At 41.2% G+C, this 19,378-nt stretch overlaps 2 protein-coding genes across 2 annotated transcripts in view; both read right to left on the reverse strand.

The window, feature by feature from the left end:
• ZNHIT6 (zinc finger HIT-type containing 6) overlaps positions 1-10,189 on the reverse strand; it is a 38,335-nt gene extending 28,146 nt beyond the window's left edge. Inside the window, exons 1-5 of the mRNA XM_081914306.1 lie at positions 10,040-10,189; positions 7,885-7,950; positions 7,683-7,789; positions 5,997-6,082; positions 2,400-2,503 (exon numbers count right to left, since the gene is read on the reverse strand). Of these exons, the coding sequence (XP_081770432.1) occupies positions 2,400-2,503; positions 5,997-6,082; positions 7,683-7,789; positions 7,885-7,950; positions 10,040-10,101 (425 nt within the window). The 5' untranslated portion in view covers positions 10,102-10,189. The remainder of the gene's footprint in view (positions 1-2,399; positions 2,504-5,996; positions 6,083-7,682; positions 7,790-7,884; positions 7,951-10,039) is intronic.
• A 4,550-nt stretch (positions 10,190-14,739) lies between these two features.
• COL24A1 (collagen type XXIV alpha 1 chain) overlaps positions 14,740-19,378 on the reverse strand; it is a 170,831-nt gene continuing 166,192 nt past the window's right edge. Inside the window, exons 58-60 of the mRNA XM_081914077.1 lie at positions 18,762-18,871; positions 17,134-17,349; positions 14,740-14,938 (exon numbers count right to left, since the gene is read on the reverse strand). Coding sequence (XP_081770203.1) covers positions 14,792-14,938; positions 17,134-17,349; positions 18,762-18,871 — 473 coding nt within the window. The 3' untranslated portion in view covers positions 14,740-14,791. The remainder of the gene's footprint in view (positions 14,939-17,133; positions 17,350-18,761; positions 18,872-19,378) is intronic.

A 19,378-nucleotide genomic window follows, 5' to 3' on the forward strand; every position in this document is an offset into this window, starting at 1 on the left:
TACAGCCACCTCCTTTGATCTGTGTCAGGTGTCAGTTATCTGATCACATTATGATGCAGGGTGAGTGACATGCTTGCAGTCCTACGCACCTGTCAACATTGGCCCACTCTGGTGGGAAACATAAGGATCTAGCATGCTGGCAGGTTCCAGTTCTCCACCCCGAGCTAAGGCTTGGAGATATTTAATATTTTTGGCAGCGTTATGTTAAGGGGTCAACATTAGTTTTTGGAACCTCATTCTGTATCTGAAAGAATATTCCCATTTCTTTGCTACCCAAATACCAGCCAGGCACCTGCAATTTTCCCCCGCCTTGGAATGGTGACCCAAACAGAACCATACATAGTAGAGTGCTATAGTGCAGAGCACTGGAAAAAATGTTAAGGAAACCCAGGTTAAAATCTGCAGTCATCCATGAAGTTCATTAGATGACCTTGTGCCTGTCATTATCTCTTAGCTTAACCTACCTCACTGAGTTGATGTGAGAATACAGTGGTACTTCAGGTTAAGTACTTAATTTGTTCCGGAGGTCTGTTCTTAACCTGAAACTGTTATTAACCTGAAGCACCACTTTAGCTACTGGTGCCTCCTGCTACCGCCGCACTGCCGGAGCACGATTTTTGTTCTTATCCTGAAGCAAAGTTCTTAACCTGAAACACTATTTCTGGGTTAGCAGAGTCTGTAACCTGAAGCGTATGTAACCTGAAGCGTAAGTAACCCGAGGTACCACTGTAAAATGGGATGGAGGAAACAGGGAACTCCTTGCAGGAAAGGTGGGTAGCTTATTAAAAACAACAACTGCACATACCAAGTGGTTACATGCACATCATTGTAAATTATTACTGGCCAAATGGTTTTCTGGATTTACGTAGGGTAAAATTGCTGCAAGCTAAAAGGTTGTCAGACTTAATAATTATTTGAGTCCTGTTGCTAGGAAGAAAAGATGCAGCATCGTATTTCTTGGAAGAAAGAAATATTGCATTTGCTTTGCAAAGCTGCATACAGGCACTATCTTTTATATCCTAGACGTGTTAGGTAACCTTTTTGCAAATTCCTGTGATACTTTGCTGCTTAGTTCAGAAAATACATGCTCAATAGAGAACTATTTGGGCTGGTTTCATAATTACTCCTTGCAAACACATCAGTGTTGGAGAATCTGTTTGCTAATATGCTGCAAGAGAGACATCTACTGGTTTATAGCGAAACGTCACATTTCCCCTCCATCACTATCTGTCAATGAGAGATGATTTTCTAGTGTTCCTTCCAAGGTATTACTCTAGGGCTTCTCACCTTCCATTTCTATCATTGTTTTCTGAGGACTTTCTGTTTGCCAGAAACAAAAACAATTCCTTTGGCATAAACCACACACATAAAACAACTGACCCATAAGTACCTGGTCACTAGTAAGCAGAAAGCCTCTACCTACCACTAACAGAAACACAAGTGGATTCATTAAAAGGTCCCAAAATTCTTGATTGCCCCATACAGAACAAAACAAAAATATTGCAAAGTAAGGGACATCTGAATCCACGTCCCTGAGATTAAGAGTCTCATGCTCTACCGACTGTAGGTGCATTATGTTACTGAAAGTATATTTCTAATTTCACTTGACAGTTAACATGCTGACCAATTCACATCCTTTTGAAAAATCCCAATATTTCCTAAAATATGCATTGTAGTTCAGAAATACTATGGGATGGAATTCAATGTTGAACTTCAGCTTGCAGATGGAATGAGGCACACTGTTAGTGCAGTGTTCTTTGGACATCCTCCGGAGCCAACTGCAAGGGAGGAGAGAAAGTGGGTGGGGAGTCCCATTGTGCAAGCAGAAGTCTTTGTCCCGGGCTTAAGTTGATGGGGTTACTTAGGTGAATCCTACCCTATATTCTCCCAAAAAGAAGAAATGCAAGTTATTTTCTACTCCCTCCGTCAAAATTTTGCTTCATCAAATATTCATTAGAATGTACGGAAACTGTTTGGTGAACATATTGCATTAATGTCAACTATATTGTTTATATAGCCTAAATATCCATCAAGGGATTGTTCCTATTGTCCAACTATCGCCATGGCATAAGTTTAGCACACAGTAAAGGAATTAATTAAAGAAAAAAATCTGTAAAACACCATGGGCTATAATCAAGCACAAAGTTAAGCATACAGAAGCCTTTTTATTTCAGTTGGCTTAATACTAAATTGTGACATATAGGCTTAAATTTAATGCATGAGAATGACATTTAGAACAGATCTGTATAACATGGGACCTTTCAACAGGTATCATTGAGTTTCTGGTCAAGTCACCCTTTCTGACTGACGGTCTAGCTTTAACTTGGTGGGCCGCAAGTTATTCAGAATGACAACCTTTGATGACATTATCCCCACAGTAATATTAACTAGAAACTTACTTGTTGTTAAAGAACGTAGAATTCTCTCGTCTCTTTGTGAATCCAATTGGCAAAGTTCGTAGGCAGATGTCGTACCTTCGAGCTCGGTTTCTCAAAAAATTCACCTGATTGAGTGTTTCAAAAGACAGAAAAAATAATTACTGACAATTTCAAAGTCCAGGCTTATGGTCTTGCTTTTATACAATGCTAAGCCATGCTTTAGTAAGTGTTACAAGAATGAGCTGCAGTAAGCTTTGCACTTGCATGCTGTGACCATAAGGAGAAGTTTGGAAACTGCTGCTTTGGTTTTTGATTTACCGTTGCTTGTTGAGATAACTGAACATGGATGAAACATAGCTTATTGTAGTGATCGTTTACTGAAACAACCCAAATGGAAACCAGTTTATGAAGCTGGCTTGTTTCAACAAAGCATAGTTAAGATTAACCACCGTTTATCTAGGTTTGTATATATGTAGTTAATTTAAAACAGAAGTGGAAACTTCTGATCTCCTCCTTACAGATATACCAAAGGAAGAGAGGGTGGAATGTTTGAGTCCAAGGCCCAATGCAGCTTGTTCGTGAAACACTAAACTGTGGTTGAACATTACATCCAAACACAGCCAATGAGACAGAGCAGTGGCTAAAGAGCAAGTACAATTTCTACATGAGGACCTAAACCCCGCTGGCTCAGATAGGTATTGGGCTTAATTTCCACGAGTTAACATTATTATTGATTTATACTATTTTAGTATAGTAGTCTTTACAGAGATCAGATAAATAACCAAAAGTGCAATTCACAAGCTACACAAGTAGCTGCTCTCATTAATGGCTTAATATAAAACATATATAGCTGGAAGTAAATCCCATCAATTTCACTTGGATTTATGTCTCAGTAAGATGTAACTAAAAGCATAATTATACTTAAAGCTGTAGTTTAAAGGCCCATCAATGTACATTTTTAGTAGCATATAAATGCCACTACTTGATGAAGAACTATTTATGTATTACTGTATAAATAATACATCAGAACTCTAAAACAAATTTCACCCACGCTGTCCCCTTAAGATTCAGAAGATGTTTGGTTGGTTTTATACACAACTAAAATAAAAACTATTACTTCTGCATTAATATTCCAGACCACGATATGAGATCCTCCTGCTTTAAATTCAGATACCAACAACCACATATTACAGCCTCCAGGTCTCATCACAACTCTGAAGACATTTGCTAAGGTGTGCATGCATATATACATTCTATGTTATAATTTTGTTACCAGCAACAATTCTATAGTGTATATTGGTGTACAAAATGCTTCTTTCATAGCACCACAAATTCTTAAGTGTACAGCCAGGTTGAGAGTGGCAAGTTGCCAATTTCCCTCCCTTTGCAGGGTTCCTCTTCCTTAACAGTAACCCAGCAGGAAGTAATTCAACAGGTGGCATTTCCCATCAAGATGCATTTGTGCTAGAAAGTAATCTACCTGTGTGGCCAAATGGAGAGAGGGAGAGAGAGAGAGAAAGGAAATACTTTTTCTCACCTTGCCTCAGTGACACCCTCTCACAGATGAGTGGGCAGAGAAGATAGGCAATTTCTAAATTGGGCAAATGTTTTCCGCTGGCATCACCTTTGAACCCCACTCCCATATTTCTCATGTGAGGAACAGAAATTTATATGCCCATGTTTATTAGTAAACAGTTAGAGGAAGCACAGTAAAGCACTCTTCTGTGGTGTCAAAGGTTGCAGACGTTCTGCAATGATCCTGGATATTACCCACTATATTCAACACTTGGGCCCATTAATAACTAAAACTCTATCCCACAATGCACAGCATATGTACTCTATAATAGCTACAATACTGATATGGTACTGCAAATCATGTACTGGAAATACAATGCTAAGTAGTAATGTGTTTTTGTTAAAGCAAAAACAAGCACCCAGGAACACACCTAAGCTTATGTGTTACATGTGTTCTATTTCTTTTCAGATACTGTATATTTTAATCACCTTCTGCATATTTTTAAATACTTGTCTTTAGCAATAATTTTAGTGTTTCATATTTATGTAAGCCACATATACCAATCTAGTGGTATATAAGTTCTGTTAAATAAAAATAAACAAATAAAAATGTTCCGACCCTCTAGCAACCAAGAGGCTGAGATTAGATTCTTTCACGTTGCAGTTTCACAGGATAGAAACGTGGGCACATTCCTTCTAAATGAGTAAAGAAAGTTTTTACCAAAATTGTTCCTGCGCTCTTTCAGACCCATGAAACTCAGTTCCCTGATCCAACCCATAAAATTTAGACATTATCAAGCTATGAGGACATAATGTAATAAGCTGGATTGGATCTTGTTCCTGCTAATACAGGCAAATGCTGCAGTTTCGTTCCTCGCATTCTTTTCAATCTGACAAATATTTTTAAAGTGCTATTAAAAAGAGTTATTAGTGCTGTTTTTGAAAGCGCAAGACTGAGATGATCTTGATGGTGGAGTTAGCGTGGCATTACTCACTAAATGTGTTATCTCTGGAGGAAAACTAAGTGTGAACAACACAATCTCTCATTGTATCATACACTGCAACCTTTAAGTGTCAAAAGGAACTAAATGAATAATGTCATTAGATTACATTATAATGCCCAAAGGCTGCCCTCCACTTTGAGAGTAGATGGATATACCGTATGTATCACACTCCCCAAACCTGCGCAGTTGTCCTTGTGAACCCTGACGCAGGCCATCTAGCTTTGGCCAACCCAGGTACACAGCTCATTTTGGACCAGTCTCCAGAAGAGGTTTCACTGGGGCTACTTTGCAGCTGCAGGGATCCAGATGGGGAGGCAGGCTTGGCAAGAGATGGAAAGTGAACAGTCCCCCAAACCCTTACTAAAGTTAATGTAACTTACCAAGGTGGACAGGGGAGGGGGCGGAATGGAAGAAGCCAATGTTCTACAAAAGCTGGCTTGAGATGCCAATCTCTCCAACCTCTTAAAATACAGCAAGATCCGGAGGACAACACCTTGGCTACTACGGGGGGGGGGGGGGCATGCTGACACACAGAAAAGCAGCCAAATTGTCTGACTTACAAACAAAATTAAGCCCTGTCACCAATTAATATTGCTATGTTTACAAATGACAAAATTCAGAAGAGATGGGTTTTTAAAAAACGCACCCACTGAGCTAATGAGGTTTTGTTTCTTTGCTTTTAGAAAATCTGCTATCAATAGGGGTGACTGAAAGTGAAGAAGCAATGGGGGAAAGGGGCACTTAAATCTTTTCCCCACTCATTTCTCTGCTCAAAACAGCTGGATATCATTTTTGTTGTTCTTGTGGGTTTTTTAATGAATGCAAACCTTTGCACACATCAGGTGTGTGTGTGTGTACACTAATACACACATTAGTGTATAATTTGTACTTAAGTGATTTTCTTTGACAAATTTCTTTAAAACATTAACCGTCAATTAGAGGGATCACTTTTTGAATCTGGTTCAGTATGTTTCTCAGTTTGAAGGATAATAAGCAACTACTGTGACTGAATCAAATTCTTCCTTCCACCCCCATCTGCCCCATCTGGTGATGAACATTTGTTTTCTGTAGTATGCTCAAGGTAGCTAGAAAGACTTACAAATTTATTGCTTTTTGGTCTATGTGAAGTGTCGTCTCGAGCAGCACCATCAGCTGTTCTTCCCACATCTTCCAGAAACCGGTAATCTGAAATTGAGAAGGACAGCGGGGAAAAGGCTCAAATGAAATTAGCTCCCAATACCCTTTACAACGTGATTCTTAAGGGATTGTACGAAAGTGATGGGTTTTAGCATAAGTTCACAGCAAATAAGAGAGGGTTATTTGTCGTTTGGTTGCTGTGCTTTCTAAAGCTTAAATATGTGATATTATTGATGGGGTTTAAAAAATGTGAACCACCATATCTGAAGCAGCAAGGCAGGACAAAAATGTTTTAAATGAAATAAATGCCTGTGCTAATACCATCCTAACTACCGTATTTTTTGCTCTATAAGACTCACTTTTTCCCTCCTAAAAAGTAAGGGGAAATGTGTGTGTCTCTTATGGAGCAAATGCAGGCTGCGCAGCTATCCCAAAAGCCAGAACAGCAAGAGGGATCGCTGCTTTCACTACGCAGCGATCCCTCTTGCTGTTCTGGCTTCTGAGATTCAGAATATTTTTTTTCTTGTTTTCCTCCTCCAAAAACTAGGTGCGTCTTGTGGTCTAGTGCGTCTTACAGAGCGAAAAATACGGTACTTACCTACTGTGCATTACTCACTTGCTTCATACAGGGCCAGATTTCTCTAAGGTGGACAAAGTTTGTAGGGTAGCAAGGAGCAGAAGGACCTGTTTTCTTTCATTCACCCCACAAGCTGTATTTAATGTGCCATTTAACAGCTTTGTGCAACTATACATTTGCTGATGGTGGCTATACTTAGGCTGCAGTCCTAAACCCTGAGTTCAAAGCAACTTATTTATATGTAAACACATTAAGGATTGCATTATTACTTCAGTTCTGCCACCCAAGGCCTTGTGCCTGCTGGCAATGCAGATAGGAAACTCCAACACTATATACCGTATTTTTGCTCCATAAGACGCACCTAGTTTTTAGAGGAGGAAAACAAGAAAAAAAATATTCTGAACGAAACAGTGAATGTATGATTTTTGTGGTTCGTGCTGTGGCCACAGACATGTGATCTGATGGTGTATTTGGGGCGACCCAATGTAAAAATCCTGAGAATCCACGGGCTTTTACCTCCCCACTCCCAGGCAGCCTCCGCTAGCGTCCCTTATCTCTCTTCCGATCCCACCGATCAGCTGTTTCCTTTCAACACTCCCTTCCCTCTTGTTTGCCTTAGTGTCTTTTCCTTAGCTGGAGAAGTTTTTTGCTCCTCCTTTTCTTCTAATTTCTCTCCTTATTGCTTTAGTTTTCCTGTTTTCCCCCCTTGCAAGTTTGCTGTCTTTACCTCCCCCCTCCCAGGCAGCCTCCTTTATCTCTAGCGTCCCTTATCTCTCTTGCCGGCAAATGATCAGCGGCTTTGTTTCAACACCCACTTCCTTCTTTCAAAAAAAAGGGGGGGAGGCATGCACTGCTTTTTGCCCCTGGGCAATTTGGCTCCAGGGACCACACATTCGCTCAAACATTTCCCCTTACTTTTTAGGAAGAAAAAAGTGTGTCTTATGGAGCAAAAAATACAGGAATGGTAGGTATAGAACATTGTAGGTGTAGAACACTGCCTCCTCCATACCCACCCATCACAATAACACCCTGGAGCTTTAGAACAATTGAGATTTTTAGAGACTCTCTTACCATTTAGAAGATTTAAATCACTGAACTCATTTATGGAAACGAATGCTGTCTTTTCTCTTACTCCATTACAACTGAATGCAGTCTTATGTTGCTTCACGCAAGCCAAACTGAAAGCACACAGAGAAAGCAAAGCAGTCTTGTCACTCTCTTTTCAGTACACAAGAAAAATATAAGCAAGGGATGCCCATCAGTTTATATCTACCTGCATGAGTATTTCATACAACGGGGGCATCGATATTTTGCTTCTTCTGTATTGCAGATTTCACAACTGAAAGGAGAGAAAAATGAAGGGACATCTTTACATTGGAACAACATGGGTGAGTGCTAAAACACCATTTTGAGAAAGCATCCCTTCATGCTAATAAGCAGTAAAAGCAATAGATGTATTTGGTAAGTGTGTGTGTGTGTGTGTGTGTGTGTGTGTGTGTGTACACACAGTGGCACCTCGGGTTACAGACGCTTCAGGTTACAGACTCCGCTAACCCAGAAATAGTACCTCGGGTTAAGAACTTTGCTTCAGGATGAGAACAGAAATTGGGTGGCGGCAGCAGGAGGCCCCAGTATCTAAAGTGGTACCTCAGGTTAAGAACAGTTTCAGGTTACGAATTGACCTCCAGAATGAATTAAGTTCTTAACCCAAGGTACCACTGTGTCTGTCTGTCTGTCTGTCTATCTATCTATCTATCTATCTATCTATCTATCTATCTATCATCTATCTATCATCTATCTATCATCTATCTATCATCTATCTATCATCTATCTATCTATCTATCTATCTATCTATCTATCTATCTATATCTCCAGAATGTTTTTGTTGGATACAAATAGTATTTAAGAACCCATCTTATATTAGTGGCCTAGAACATCTCTCAATATCAAGGATTAAGTAGTATCGATATGCTTCCAGCAAAAGGCTCTGGGATTCAGACACAAGTAATATGAGTAGCTCAGAGCCTTCAGTCAGAAACAACAAAACATGAACTAAGAGAATGTGCCCGATCACAAGAAGTATCTGTGATCCACAAAGTTCTTCACATACTCCCATCAGAGCACAATGACCTTATTTACGCGCAGTCATCTCAACTTCTGGTTTAACTGCTGTCCCTCTTTTTCTCGCAAAAACATTTTTAGAAATTAAATTGGAAAGCTAGGTCAGACTGACCCAGGCTATGGTTTAACACAGTAAATTCGAGGAAATGGTTTACAGATCAGCCAAAAGGCAACAGTGAGCTAATAACTCTGGGACTTTGGTTTGGGGCTGCCATTTTCTCTCTCTCCTGACAGGGTTTCTATGCCCTTCACAGCTAATCACTTAAGTGTCTTAGTTAGTGCTGTCTACTTGATTGTACTCAATATGGAACAAGTCAAAATACACAAAAATCACGCATTGTTTGAGCATAGACCACCTCAGAAACAGCAGCGGTTTCACCCCAGGGCCTTGCAGGACTTGGGTCTTCCCTCCACATGCCAGGCACTGGTGGCAGAGAGAGTCAGGCACAGGCAAGCCCTATACCCGCGATATACTTACCGCCAGGTGCAAATGCCATCACGCTCTGACTCTCAAACCTGTCCTGGGCAATGTATCGTTACATTGCCCAGGCCTATGTACAAATTTAATAAATATGTAACAAATAAGGTGTTGTTGTTTTTTAAATCCATATTAAGAAAGGTGTGGGCTATCTGGTAAAGGGACACCTGACCATAAGGTCCAGTTGTGGCCGACTCTGGGGTTGCAGCGCTCATCTTGCTTTATCGGCAGAGGGAGACAGCGTACAGCTTCCAGGTCATGTGGCCAGCATGCTCTGGCAAACCACAGCAGCGCACGGCTATCTGGTATCCCTTTTAAAATAAGTTGCCTTGACCCAAAGTTAAGAGAAAAGCTAATTTAGCCCCAGATTACCTTCGACAGAAGAAAACTTCTGAAAAACTACAATCCGCTGCCTGCAAGGACATCACAACATATTGCCCCCGCCCCCACATAATAATAATAATAATAATAATAATAATAAAATGATAAATTTTATTTTATTATACACACTACTACTACTACTAATACTACTACTAATAATAACGCTGCTCCTTAAATATTATCCTGTTAACTTTGCTCGCCTTCCGGTCCTTCCAGTCACGTTTCTCTCAACGCCGCGAGGAACCCTCTGGCTTTGCGCGCGCGCCCCGCGTCGCCTCCAGGGTGCGCGTGTGAATGTGTGGACGCGTGTGTCGGACTCCCCCCCTTTCCCGTTTTCCTCCCGCCTCCCAAGCCAACCTAATATTAATAACTCTGGGGCAGGAGGGCAGAGGGGAAAGAGGCCAAGGAGACATTCTTCCCCGACTCACACACACACACACACACACACCTTCGCAGCGACATCTTCCGCCTCGCGCTCCCTTCGGTCTCTGCCGCCGCCGCCGCCGCCATGCTCAGCAAACGGCCTGCCCGTCGAGGTGGCTCCCCTTCCTCTTTTTCGAAATCCTAGACAGTCGCCTCGCCGGCGCGCGGGGGAAAGGGAGGTTGCTGACCCCTGGAGGGAGCTTGGGAAACTGCAACGAAAAGGATGTCTTCGAGGTTTGGCGGTGGGAGGAGGAGGCAGGGACCATCCTCGCTCCGCGGGGCTAAAGCGCCAGCCTTGGGAATGCTGTGCGCAGTTTGGAAGAGCGCAGTCCCGCGCGCGGGTGTCTCCCCAAACTTTCCCCGTTTAAAACGGCTGAGGGGAGCTTGGCGGACCCATTTGAACTGCTGGTTTTTGTGGGGGTGGGGTTCCTCTCCCTGCCCTTGCTAGGCAGTGCCTGGTTTGGGTTTTGGTTGTTTTAAAACTCTGATTTTTGTTTTAAAATTTTCCCACGGCGCCTCCTTTCATTTATTTTTGTCACACTTCGAATTCCATAAACGCTCTTTCTAGTGAATAAGCCCCGTTGAAGATACCGGGACTTATTTCTGAGTAAACAAGTATTGGGTTGTATTAATTTGCTGTAGCTTCTTCCAAATCTACTCTTAAAAATCCTAAAAACACATCCTACAACCATGAAAACAATTGTTTCTAGGCGAATGTACATGTGTGTACATGTGCTTTTAATATTCCTGATGCAAGACTATGTGCGTACATGGGTTTTTAATATTCCTGATGCTTCCACCATGTATACACTCACACACCTACACATACAAATGTGCAGAGTACCTGGAGAAGCTTAGGATATGAAAGGAAACCCCTGTTTTCTTTTTCTGCTTTCTCATTATACCCAGGATGGTTGATAACATGTAGCACAAGATGGCAGCCGCTGTCTAGAATTTATAAGCCGCCTCCTCTGCCATAGAAACCCTTCTAGTCTCAGAAATTAAAAAAAAACCTATACTGTTACTTGCCCAGGAAAGGCACTCTGCACCTGTGCAAATGTATTTCCTTTTTTCCTATGTAACATTGTGGAGGCTTGGTGTTGACAACAGGTTTTAGAGCTGAATTCTCATGATCTTGTCTCGGATTAACCTCAATTATCATATCTGTGTAGCATGGCAGAGCAACCCAGTGGTCCAGCTATCGCCAGCATAACATTATACAGTGGTACCTTGGTTTCAAACTTAATCCATTTCGGAAGTCCATTCTTAAACCGAAACCATTCTTAAATGGTGTGCTAATGAGGCCTCCTGCCGCCGGTGCCCTTCCGCTGTTCAGATTCTTTTCTTAGACCGAGGTAAAGTTCGCAAACCAGGACACTACTTCTGGTTTTGCGGAGTTCGTAAACGGAATCGTTCGTAAACAGGACTGTTCTTAAACCAAGGTACCACTGTACATATATAATGGTAGTAAATTTTCAGGATCTGTTGAAACAGAGCACTAAGTACTTCAGTAGAAATCCTTAAACTCTTCAGCAGATAGAAATTACAATGCAGTATAAGCAAACTACATTTTTCAAGTCATTTTATGCTAGAATGATCCCTTTGATGAGACTCTCAAGTAACAGACTTGACCCTAGAGTTCGGGTTGTTTACAATGCAATCCTCTCTTTTTTTGGACAGCAACCGACAAATTTATGAGGCGTTGGTTTGGGTGGATCTGTGAAACAGTGACACTTTACTTGTTTGCTTCCTAACCCTGGTATATTTCCTAGGAAACATCTGCAATAATGATGTTACTAACCAATGGATGAAGCATTAAATCCAGGAAGGGTGTAGATTTCTTTGAACAAATGCAGTAGCTGTATTTTGAGATCCAGATGCATAAAAAAATATGAACCAGGTCCCAAACTCCATCTTTACCGTTTAAATCACAACAAATAAGAATGATTTTAAACATCTGTGGGGGTTTTTTTTTGCTTCTGAACATTTAAGCCACAAAGCCCTATGTGTATGACTTTTTATGTAGCCAAACCTTTACATCTCCTTTTATAGATGTCAGATCTTACAATTGAAGCTATGGGAGTAGGGCTACATTAATGAGTTGACAAGCTTGCAGAACACCAAGCAAAGGCTTTCTGCTGCTGGTGGGCATACTCGAGGTATATGCTTCATAAGTTTTACAATTCTGATTCATGAAACTAGACATCAAATCTTAGACTTCATAGGATCTAATAGTTGTAGGGCTGGAAGAACTGCATAAATTGTTTAATGCCTGTCCAAAAAGCATCCATCAGGTTTTAATGGTCATGTTGAGGAGATTTTTAAGAACGTAATTGACAAATGTGTGCACCTAGTGGAGAAAAACCAGATGGTGAGGAGTCAATAAAGTAAGATCTACGAGGAATGGTTGAAAGATAAACATTTAAGCCTGGAAAAGGCTTGTATAAGCCTATTATGCAAAAGATGGCACAGGCTTGTTCTCTTTGCTCCAGAGGGAAGGACTGGAACTGATAGACTGTTTAAAAACAACTACTTTCCCTCCCCAAATACAAGGAGGTGCAGATAATATTGGATTGAACCTTATTGACAACAGAAAGGAACTTTTAAAGGGCAAGTTGCTAGACTGTTTCTGACAGTTTGATGGATAAAATATATTATGATTAGAATGTATATACCACCCTGCACCTGGGGGTCTCAGAGCGGTTCACAGAATAAAATCAAGATCTAAAACCACAAAATACCTATTAAAGATAAATACAACAACCCAACAGCCCCCCCAAAAAAATACATTTTTAGAAGGGCATAGGATGTAAATCAGATCACCCAAAGGCCTGGTTAAAAAGGAATGTTTTTGCCTGGCGCGTAAAGGTGTACAGTGGTACCTCGGGTTAAGTACCGTATTTTTCGCACCATAGGACGCACCTTTTCCCCTCCAAAAATGAAGGGGAAATGTGTGTGTGTCCTATGGTGCGAATGAAGGACCCCTCACGCTCTCCAGGCTTCGCACACCTCTCCGCAAGGGTCTCCGCTGGGCTCCCGCTGTTTGCGGAGACTTGCCTGCATGCTGAAGCCTGCGCGCGCTGAGCTCAGCGCGTCCAGGCTTCGCGGACCTCTCCGGAAGCAGCGGGAGCGCTCCCTCGGCTTGCCGAGACTTGCCTGTTTGGGGGCTGGGGTCGGGAGAAGCTCGAGCTTCCCCCGCCCCAGCCCTGCGCCTGGGGGGGGGGAATAATTTTTCCCCCTTTATTTCCCCCCCCAAAAAAATTGGGTGCGCCCTATGGTCCGGTGCGCCCTATGGTGCGAAAAATACGGTACTTAATTTGTTCCGGAGGTTCGTTCTTAACCTGAAACTGTTCTTAACCTGAAGCACCACTTTAGCTAATGGGGCCTCCCACTGCTGCTGCGCCGCTGGAGCACAATTTCTGTTCTCATCCTGAAGCGAAGTTCTTAACTCAAGGTTAAGTGGAGTCTGTAACCTGAAGCGTATGCAACCTGAAGCAAATGTAACCCGAGGTACCACTGTATAATGAAGGCGCCTGGTGAACTTCCCTGGGGAGAGCATGCCACAGACGGGGAGCCACTGCAGAGAAGGCCCGTTCTCGTGTTGCCACCCTCCGGACCTCTTGAGGAGGAGGCACACGAAGGAGGGCCTCAGATGATGACCACAAAGTCTGGGTCGGTTCATATCGGAAGAGGTGGTCCTTGAGGTATTGCAGTCCTGAGCCGCAAAATATTTGGGCTGAAATAAATATATATGTGAAGCAGTATAATATTACTGGGATGCTGAAGTAATTAAGATTATTATAATTTAATAGCAGCCATTTAAATATATGCTGTATTAACATTTTCAACAAGTTACAAAATATTTACACAATACATCATTGTAGATGGCCTTTGATAGATAAAATCTTTAACTGCAGTCCAAAAACTTCTTAAAAGACTACCGTGTGTAGTCGTCCTACAACTACAAAATCCTGTTCTTCTTATAAGCACCAGATACTGTTCTGCCTCATGTACCATTTCCATGTCTACAGACATTTTAAACATTTTAAACAAGGTTTTCACATAAATAATGTTTTCACTCATAATGAAGTATGTGACCAAATATTTTTTTAAAGACACAATTTTACAATGAATGCAACCAGCACATACAGTCTAAAAATAAAAAGTAATAAAAAATGATCCAAATAATCTTGACCAAGGCCACAAAGACTTTTGAGTTGTACAGAGAGCACCAGGCAACACAAACAGGAAACACATAAGAGGTAGTGTATCATCTGTTAAGATGTCTGTGTCCACAAAGGACTGTAATACAACTTAAGTGTCTAAGGGAACCATTTGTTTTACGGTGGCATAACTCATTGTCATACAATTATAATACAAGCTATTGCACATTTGGGAGCGTTAGCCAGAGTTGCTCCTAGTACTGCATGCCTCTATCTTTCCTTAAGGTGTCCCGGGACAATGCTGTTACGGAGGTTAAAAAACACTGGGTTTTCTGAAGAATTTCCAGATATATGTAGTGTTTTCAGTTCCAGCGAATAATATAAAAAGCACCAATGGAAAATTAAATACTTTATTAAGGTTGTCAAGGTCTCTCTCTTCTTCTTCTTCTTTATTTAAGAGCAATATCTCCTTCTTAGGAGGAAGTCTTTTTCTTCCTGAGATTCATTTAGAAAGCACCAATGTTTTTCTTTATATTTCTTCTGTAGTTTTTTTTTTAATAAAAAACCACTACTTGCAGCAATTCCATGTGAGAAACTCCACTCCATTCAGAAGTCTAGAGAAAACACACCGGGCCACTTTCTATGTAACGCTGTTGTCCTTGTTTGAGATGAGGAAATTTCTGCACTTGAACAACTGGAAGCTGAGTGGTGTCTTGAGTATGAAAAAGGAACTGGGTTTTGTGCCAGCTGCCATCTTGAATCTGCAATGCATATAACAAGAGTGCTAATTAACACACATTAACAATCAGCCCCTATGCTGGTTTTTTAATATTTTAATATTTTCTAGGACTTTGAGAGAAAAACAATAACGAAGGACAATTATTTATTCATTACACTTGGTCTTGTATATTAATGTGTTCAGGATTTGGTACATTATTTTATGCCATGGGTAGGCAAACTAAGGCCCGGGGGGCCAGATCCGGCCAAATCGCTTTCTAAATCCGGTCTGCGGATGGTTCGGGAATCAGAGTATTTTTACATGAGTAGAATGTGTCCTTTTATTTTAAATGCATCTCTCGGTTATTTTGTGGGGCCTGCCTGGTGTTTTTACATGAGTAGAATGTGTGCTTTTATTTAAAATGCATCTCTGGGTTATTTATGGGGCGTAGGAATTCATTCATTTCCCCGCCTCCAAAATACAGTCTGGCCCCCCACAAGGTCTGAGGGACAGTGGACCGGCCCCCTGCTGAAAAAGTTTGCTGACCCCTGTTTTATGCTTTCTTAATGTGTGGAAAACAGCACTATGGGGATAATCCAGAAAGGATTTGGAAAGTGAGCTGATGTACCCCCTTTTTGTGTAACGTGCTCAGTTCTAAAAACGCTCTTTAAAAAAAAGGTTATAAAAGCTATATCTTAGTACACACTTAAGGATTGATAACGTTTGAATCAAAACCTTGTGCAATCTATATCTATCTATACACACACACACACACACACACACACACACAACCCAGTGTATTGGGTTGAAGAGGGCTTTGGAAGTTTGCAATTTTTGTTTTTGCCCAATCACTCAAAGATGTGAGCACAGTGGAAGCCATTGAAAAGTGAAGTCCCTGCAGACAGGAATCTGTGAAATTCTGTAGGAATCTCTTTCCTGCAGAAAGAGATAAAGATCTCAGAGCATCTCACAGAAAAACTGCACTTTTCAGTAACTTCACAGCACTACCTTTATCATATATTATATTTCCAGCGTGCATTCACCACAGTTTCATAAAGAGCCAGTGTGTTTAGTGGATAGTTTGGGGAACTGCAGAAATCTGTTTGCAGATTCCTTTGTGCTTACTAAATTTATTAACACTGGACTAACACATTATCATTCAGTCCCACCTCACAGGACTGAATGATATGAGAATAAAATGGGATGCCCTTGTGTAGACTAACCTGAGCTGTTTGGCAGAAGGGTAGGATATAAATACAGTACATAATATGTTTAATAGCTGTGAGTGGAAAGAGCTAGAAAACTAACCAAATGGAAAATGCTGATTTGATAGCATTTTAGCACCTACTTTGCACAGCTTCCAGTTCTTTAAGGGCTTGTCATGCTGACATTTATTCTGCTCTTTGAGGTCAGGGAGAGCAAATGATGACAAGACCAGATCATGTGTAAATGGATACTTCTTGGCTTTCTCAAATAAAAAAACATGAAGTATTTGGATTGCAACAGCTTGTTCATAAACCAGAGGCAATTCAATAGCGATTGGGAGGGGAAAGGAGCTCTTTCAAGTTTTCATCAAATAGTCTGAAACGTTCTGACTTTTTGAGTTCTGTCATTCGTTTAGGGCAGTGTTTCCCAAAATTGAGTCCCCCAACTGTTTTTGGACTACAACTCCCATCATCCCTAGCGAACAGAACCAGAGGTCAAGGATGATGGGAATTGTAGTCCAAAAACAGCTGGATACCCAAGTTTGGAAAACTCGTGATTTAGGACATGGGTGACCCATCTTTGGCATGGGTACTAGTAGTGCAGACAGAGGGATTTGTGGCACTTGTGCACTGTTGCAGAAGGGTTCACGGCGTCCACATCCCTCCTTATTATCCTATGAAGCACAATTGCTTTCTCCCTAGCAGAAGCTTCTAAATACAGTTTGATAGAAATGTTGTAACCTGCCCAGTGAGTAATTAAGAACACCAAGGCTAGCAACTCTGTGGTTACATGGAGTCTGATGCTAAGCACTACAGCTGCATGCAACTTTGGGAGAGACGTACGTTTGGATTTTGCATGAGTGCTAGGTGTGTCTCTGTGTTGGTATCCTTAAGAAATAAGAATCTCTGAAGTAAAATCTTAAATGTTAACAGTAGTGGGTAAAGTAAATGTCCAGAATTTCAACTCTCATCTGTATTAATTCAAACTAAATACTTTCACTGCAAATTTTAACAATGCAAGCAGATGGCTTACCATGCATTCATCTAGAAGCACTTTGGGTTCAAGTGGAGCATTTGCTTCAAACATTTGGCCATTCCATCCTTTGAAGCTGACGGAGGGCCTCTGAGCACGTAAGTCACTGGTTCCCCACACCGGGGTGTTTAGACAGTGGACTGTGATGGTATGGATTGCTTCTGAACTCAGTAAATGAAGGAAGTTCATCTGCACTTTTCCAGTGCCAAACTCCAACTGTTTTAACAAAAACACACGTTAGTGCGGAAAGTCAGATTGCACTTTATAGCCACAAAAGCACAGTGATCCCATGCAATTTAGACATACCTTTACAAAGGCTTCATAAACATTTCTTTCCACTGGTATAACAAACTATTGACATTTAATCTGCTAATGTAAACTATTTAGACAAAACATGCATACCGCTCTCCACAGAAATATGTCCTCCTTACAGAAAACTTGCACTATATAAATATGAGTAGGAAGATGACAGTGTGCTGTTCATAATGTTAATGGGGGGAAAAGAAGACGACATTCTTTGAAGCAATGCCTGCTCTTCCATATGTCACTCCCATATGACACTTTGCTAGTGTTTTCCAATGTTTCTTCAGCTGTGTACAACATGGTCTTTTACATTAGTCTATGTCCCAGGGTGTAACAGCATTTTAAGACACTCCTGTTCTTGTTTTTTTTTCAAATTTTCCATTAAATCCACCAAACGTTCCGGGAGCCAGGGTACAGTGCCACATTGAACAAGAGAAATTACTGATAACTGTCTTTTTATCAGTAAAGAGTTTTGTCTTTTGTGTAACCTGAGAACTCAAATTAACCACTTGCATTTCAATGTTACGACGGCTGCAGACGACAGTAAGTGGAGCTTACTATCATGCAGTCACTCAGAAATACCTATATTTTTATTTTTATTTTTTTGGACATCCAGCCTAAGGAACAATCCCGTAATTGATGACTGAACTAACCTTTCACTGCAGCTACGTATAACATTAGCCTAAAACTTCACTGCTGATTGCAAAGCAATCTCCCTCCTCCCTTTGCTAGGGTTCTGAACCTGATTTATCTTGCAAACATGAGCCTGCAACCCTGCATGGAGAAAAGTAGCTGATTAAGCACGCATTTCTCCTGCCCCTCCTCTGCTGCAAAGGACACTCTTTTGGGGACGGGCTCAGTGGTACAGCATCTGCCTTGAATGCAGAAGAGCCCTAGCATCTCGTGATAGGGGTGAGGGAGACGTACTGCCCGAACCCCTGGAAAGCTGCCTGCCAGTGCAGACAATAACGATACTGAGCAAGCGGAACCGATGGTCTGACTCTGCACGGCAGCTTCCTATGTATGTATTGCAAATATTCACTGGCCCTAATGTGGAGTTGAAATTTACTGATTTTCAGAAAACTATCTAATCCAGTGCTAACAAAGACTATCAGGGTATTCTCCTGTTCTTAGGCGCATATGTTCTTAGCCGCTCTGAGCCCAGCCTTGGCTGGGGAGGGCGGGGTATAAATAAAAAAAAAAATTATTATTATTATTATTATTATTATTATTATTATTATTATATGGTGAGGTTACGTTTAAAAAAATGCATAAGTAGAATCCAGAAGACTGTAATGAGGGCCTTTCAGAAAAGAACAATATACCTTAGTTACAGAGACAGGTGATAAGCATGTCTGGCCACCAGCGCTGAAGTTGCAGAAAACCTCAATGGCATCAGAGGGGCATCCAATATTCGGATCAATCCAGTATTTTCCTATCAGTTGGGGAAGGCAGAAAAATTAGAAAGGAAAATAGAATTTTCCAGCCTTATGTTTCCAGTTTCCAAGATGGAGAGGGAAGGGGGGGAAATAGGTGCGGGTTTAGGCTCAAATATGTTCAACAGAGAAATTCAGAAATGGGAAAAGGTGTAACAAAGTGTTTTACACTTTTTACTCCTTTTTAAAATTGGCTCCACAGTGACAACAGCTAAAGGGTTGTACAATCATCTTGTGAGAGTAGTGAGAGTAACTTTTCTCTTGGTGATATGTTTATGCTAGCCGAATCCTGCAGCAGCGGTAGGAAACTCAAGAGAACACTCAAGGAGTGTGAGAGCCATGCTGCAGAGGCAGTGAAGAAGAAGAAGAAGAAGAAGAAGAAGAAGAAGAAGAAGAAGTAGTAGTAGTGTTTGGATTTGATATCCAGCTTTATCACTACCCTAAGGAGTCTCAAAGCGGCTAACAATCTCCTTTTCCCTCCCCCCTCCCACAACAAACACTCTGGG

The sequence above is a fragment of the Podarcis melisellensis genome (assembly GCF_964234715.1).
Source record: "Podarcis melisellensis genome assembly, chromosome: 6".
Classification (NCBI taxonomy): Eukaryota; Metazoa; Chordata; class Lepidosauria; order Squamata; family Lacertidae; genus Podarcis; species Podarcis melisellensis.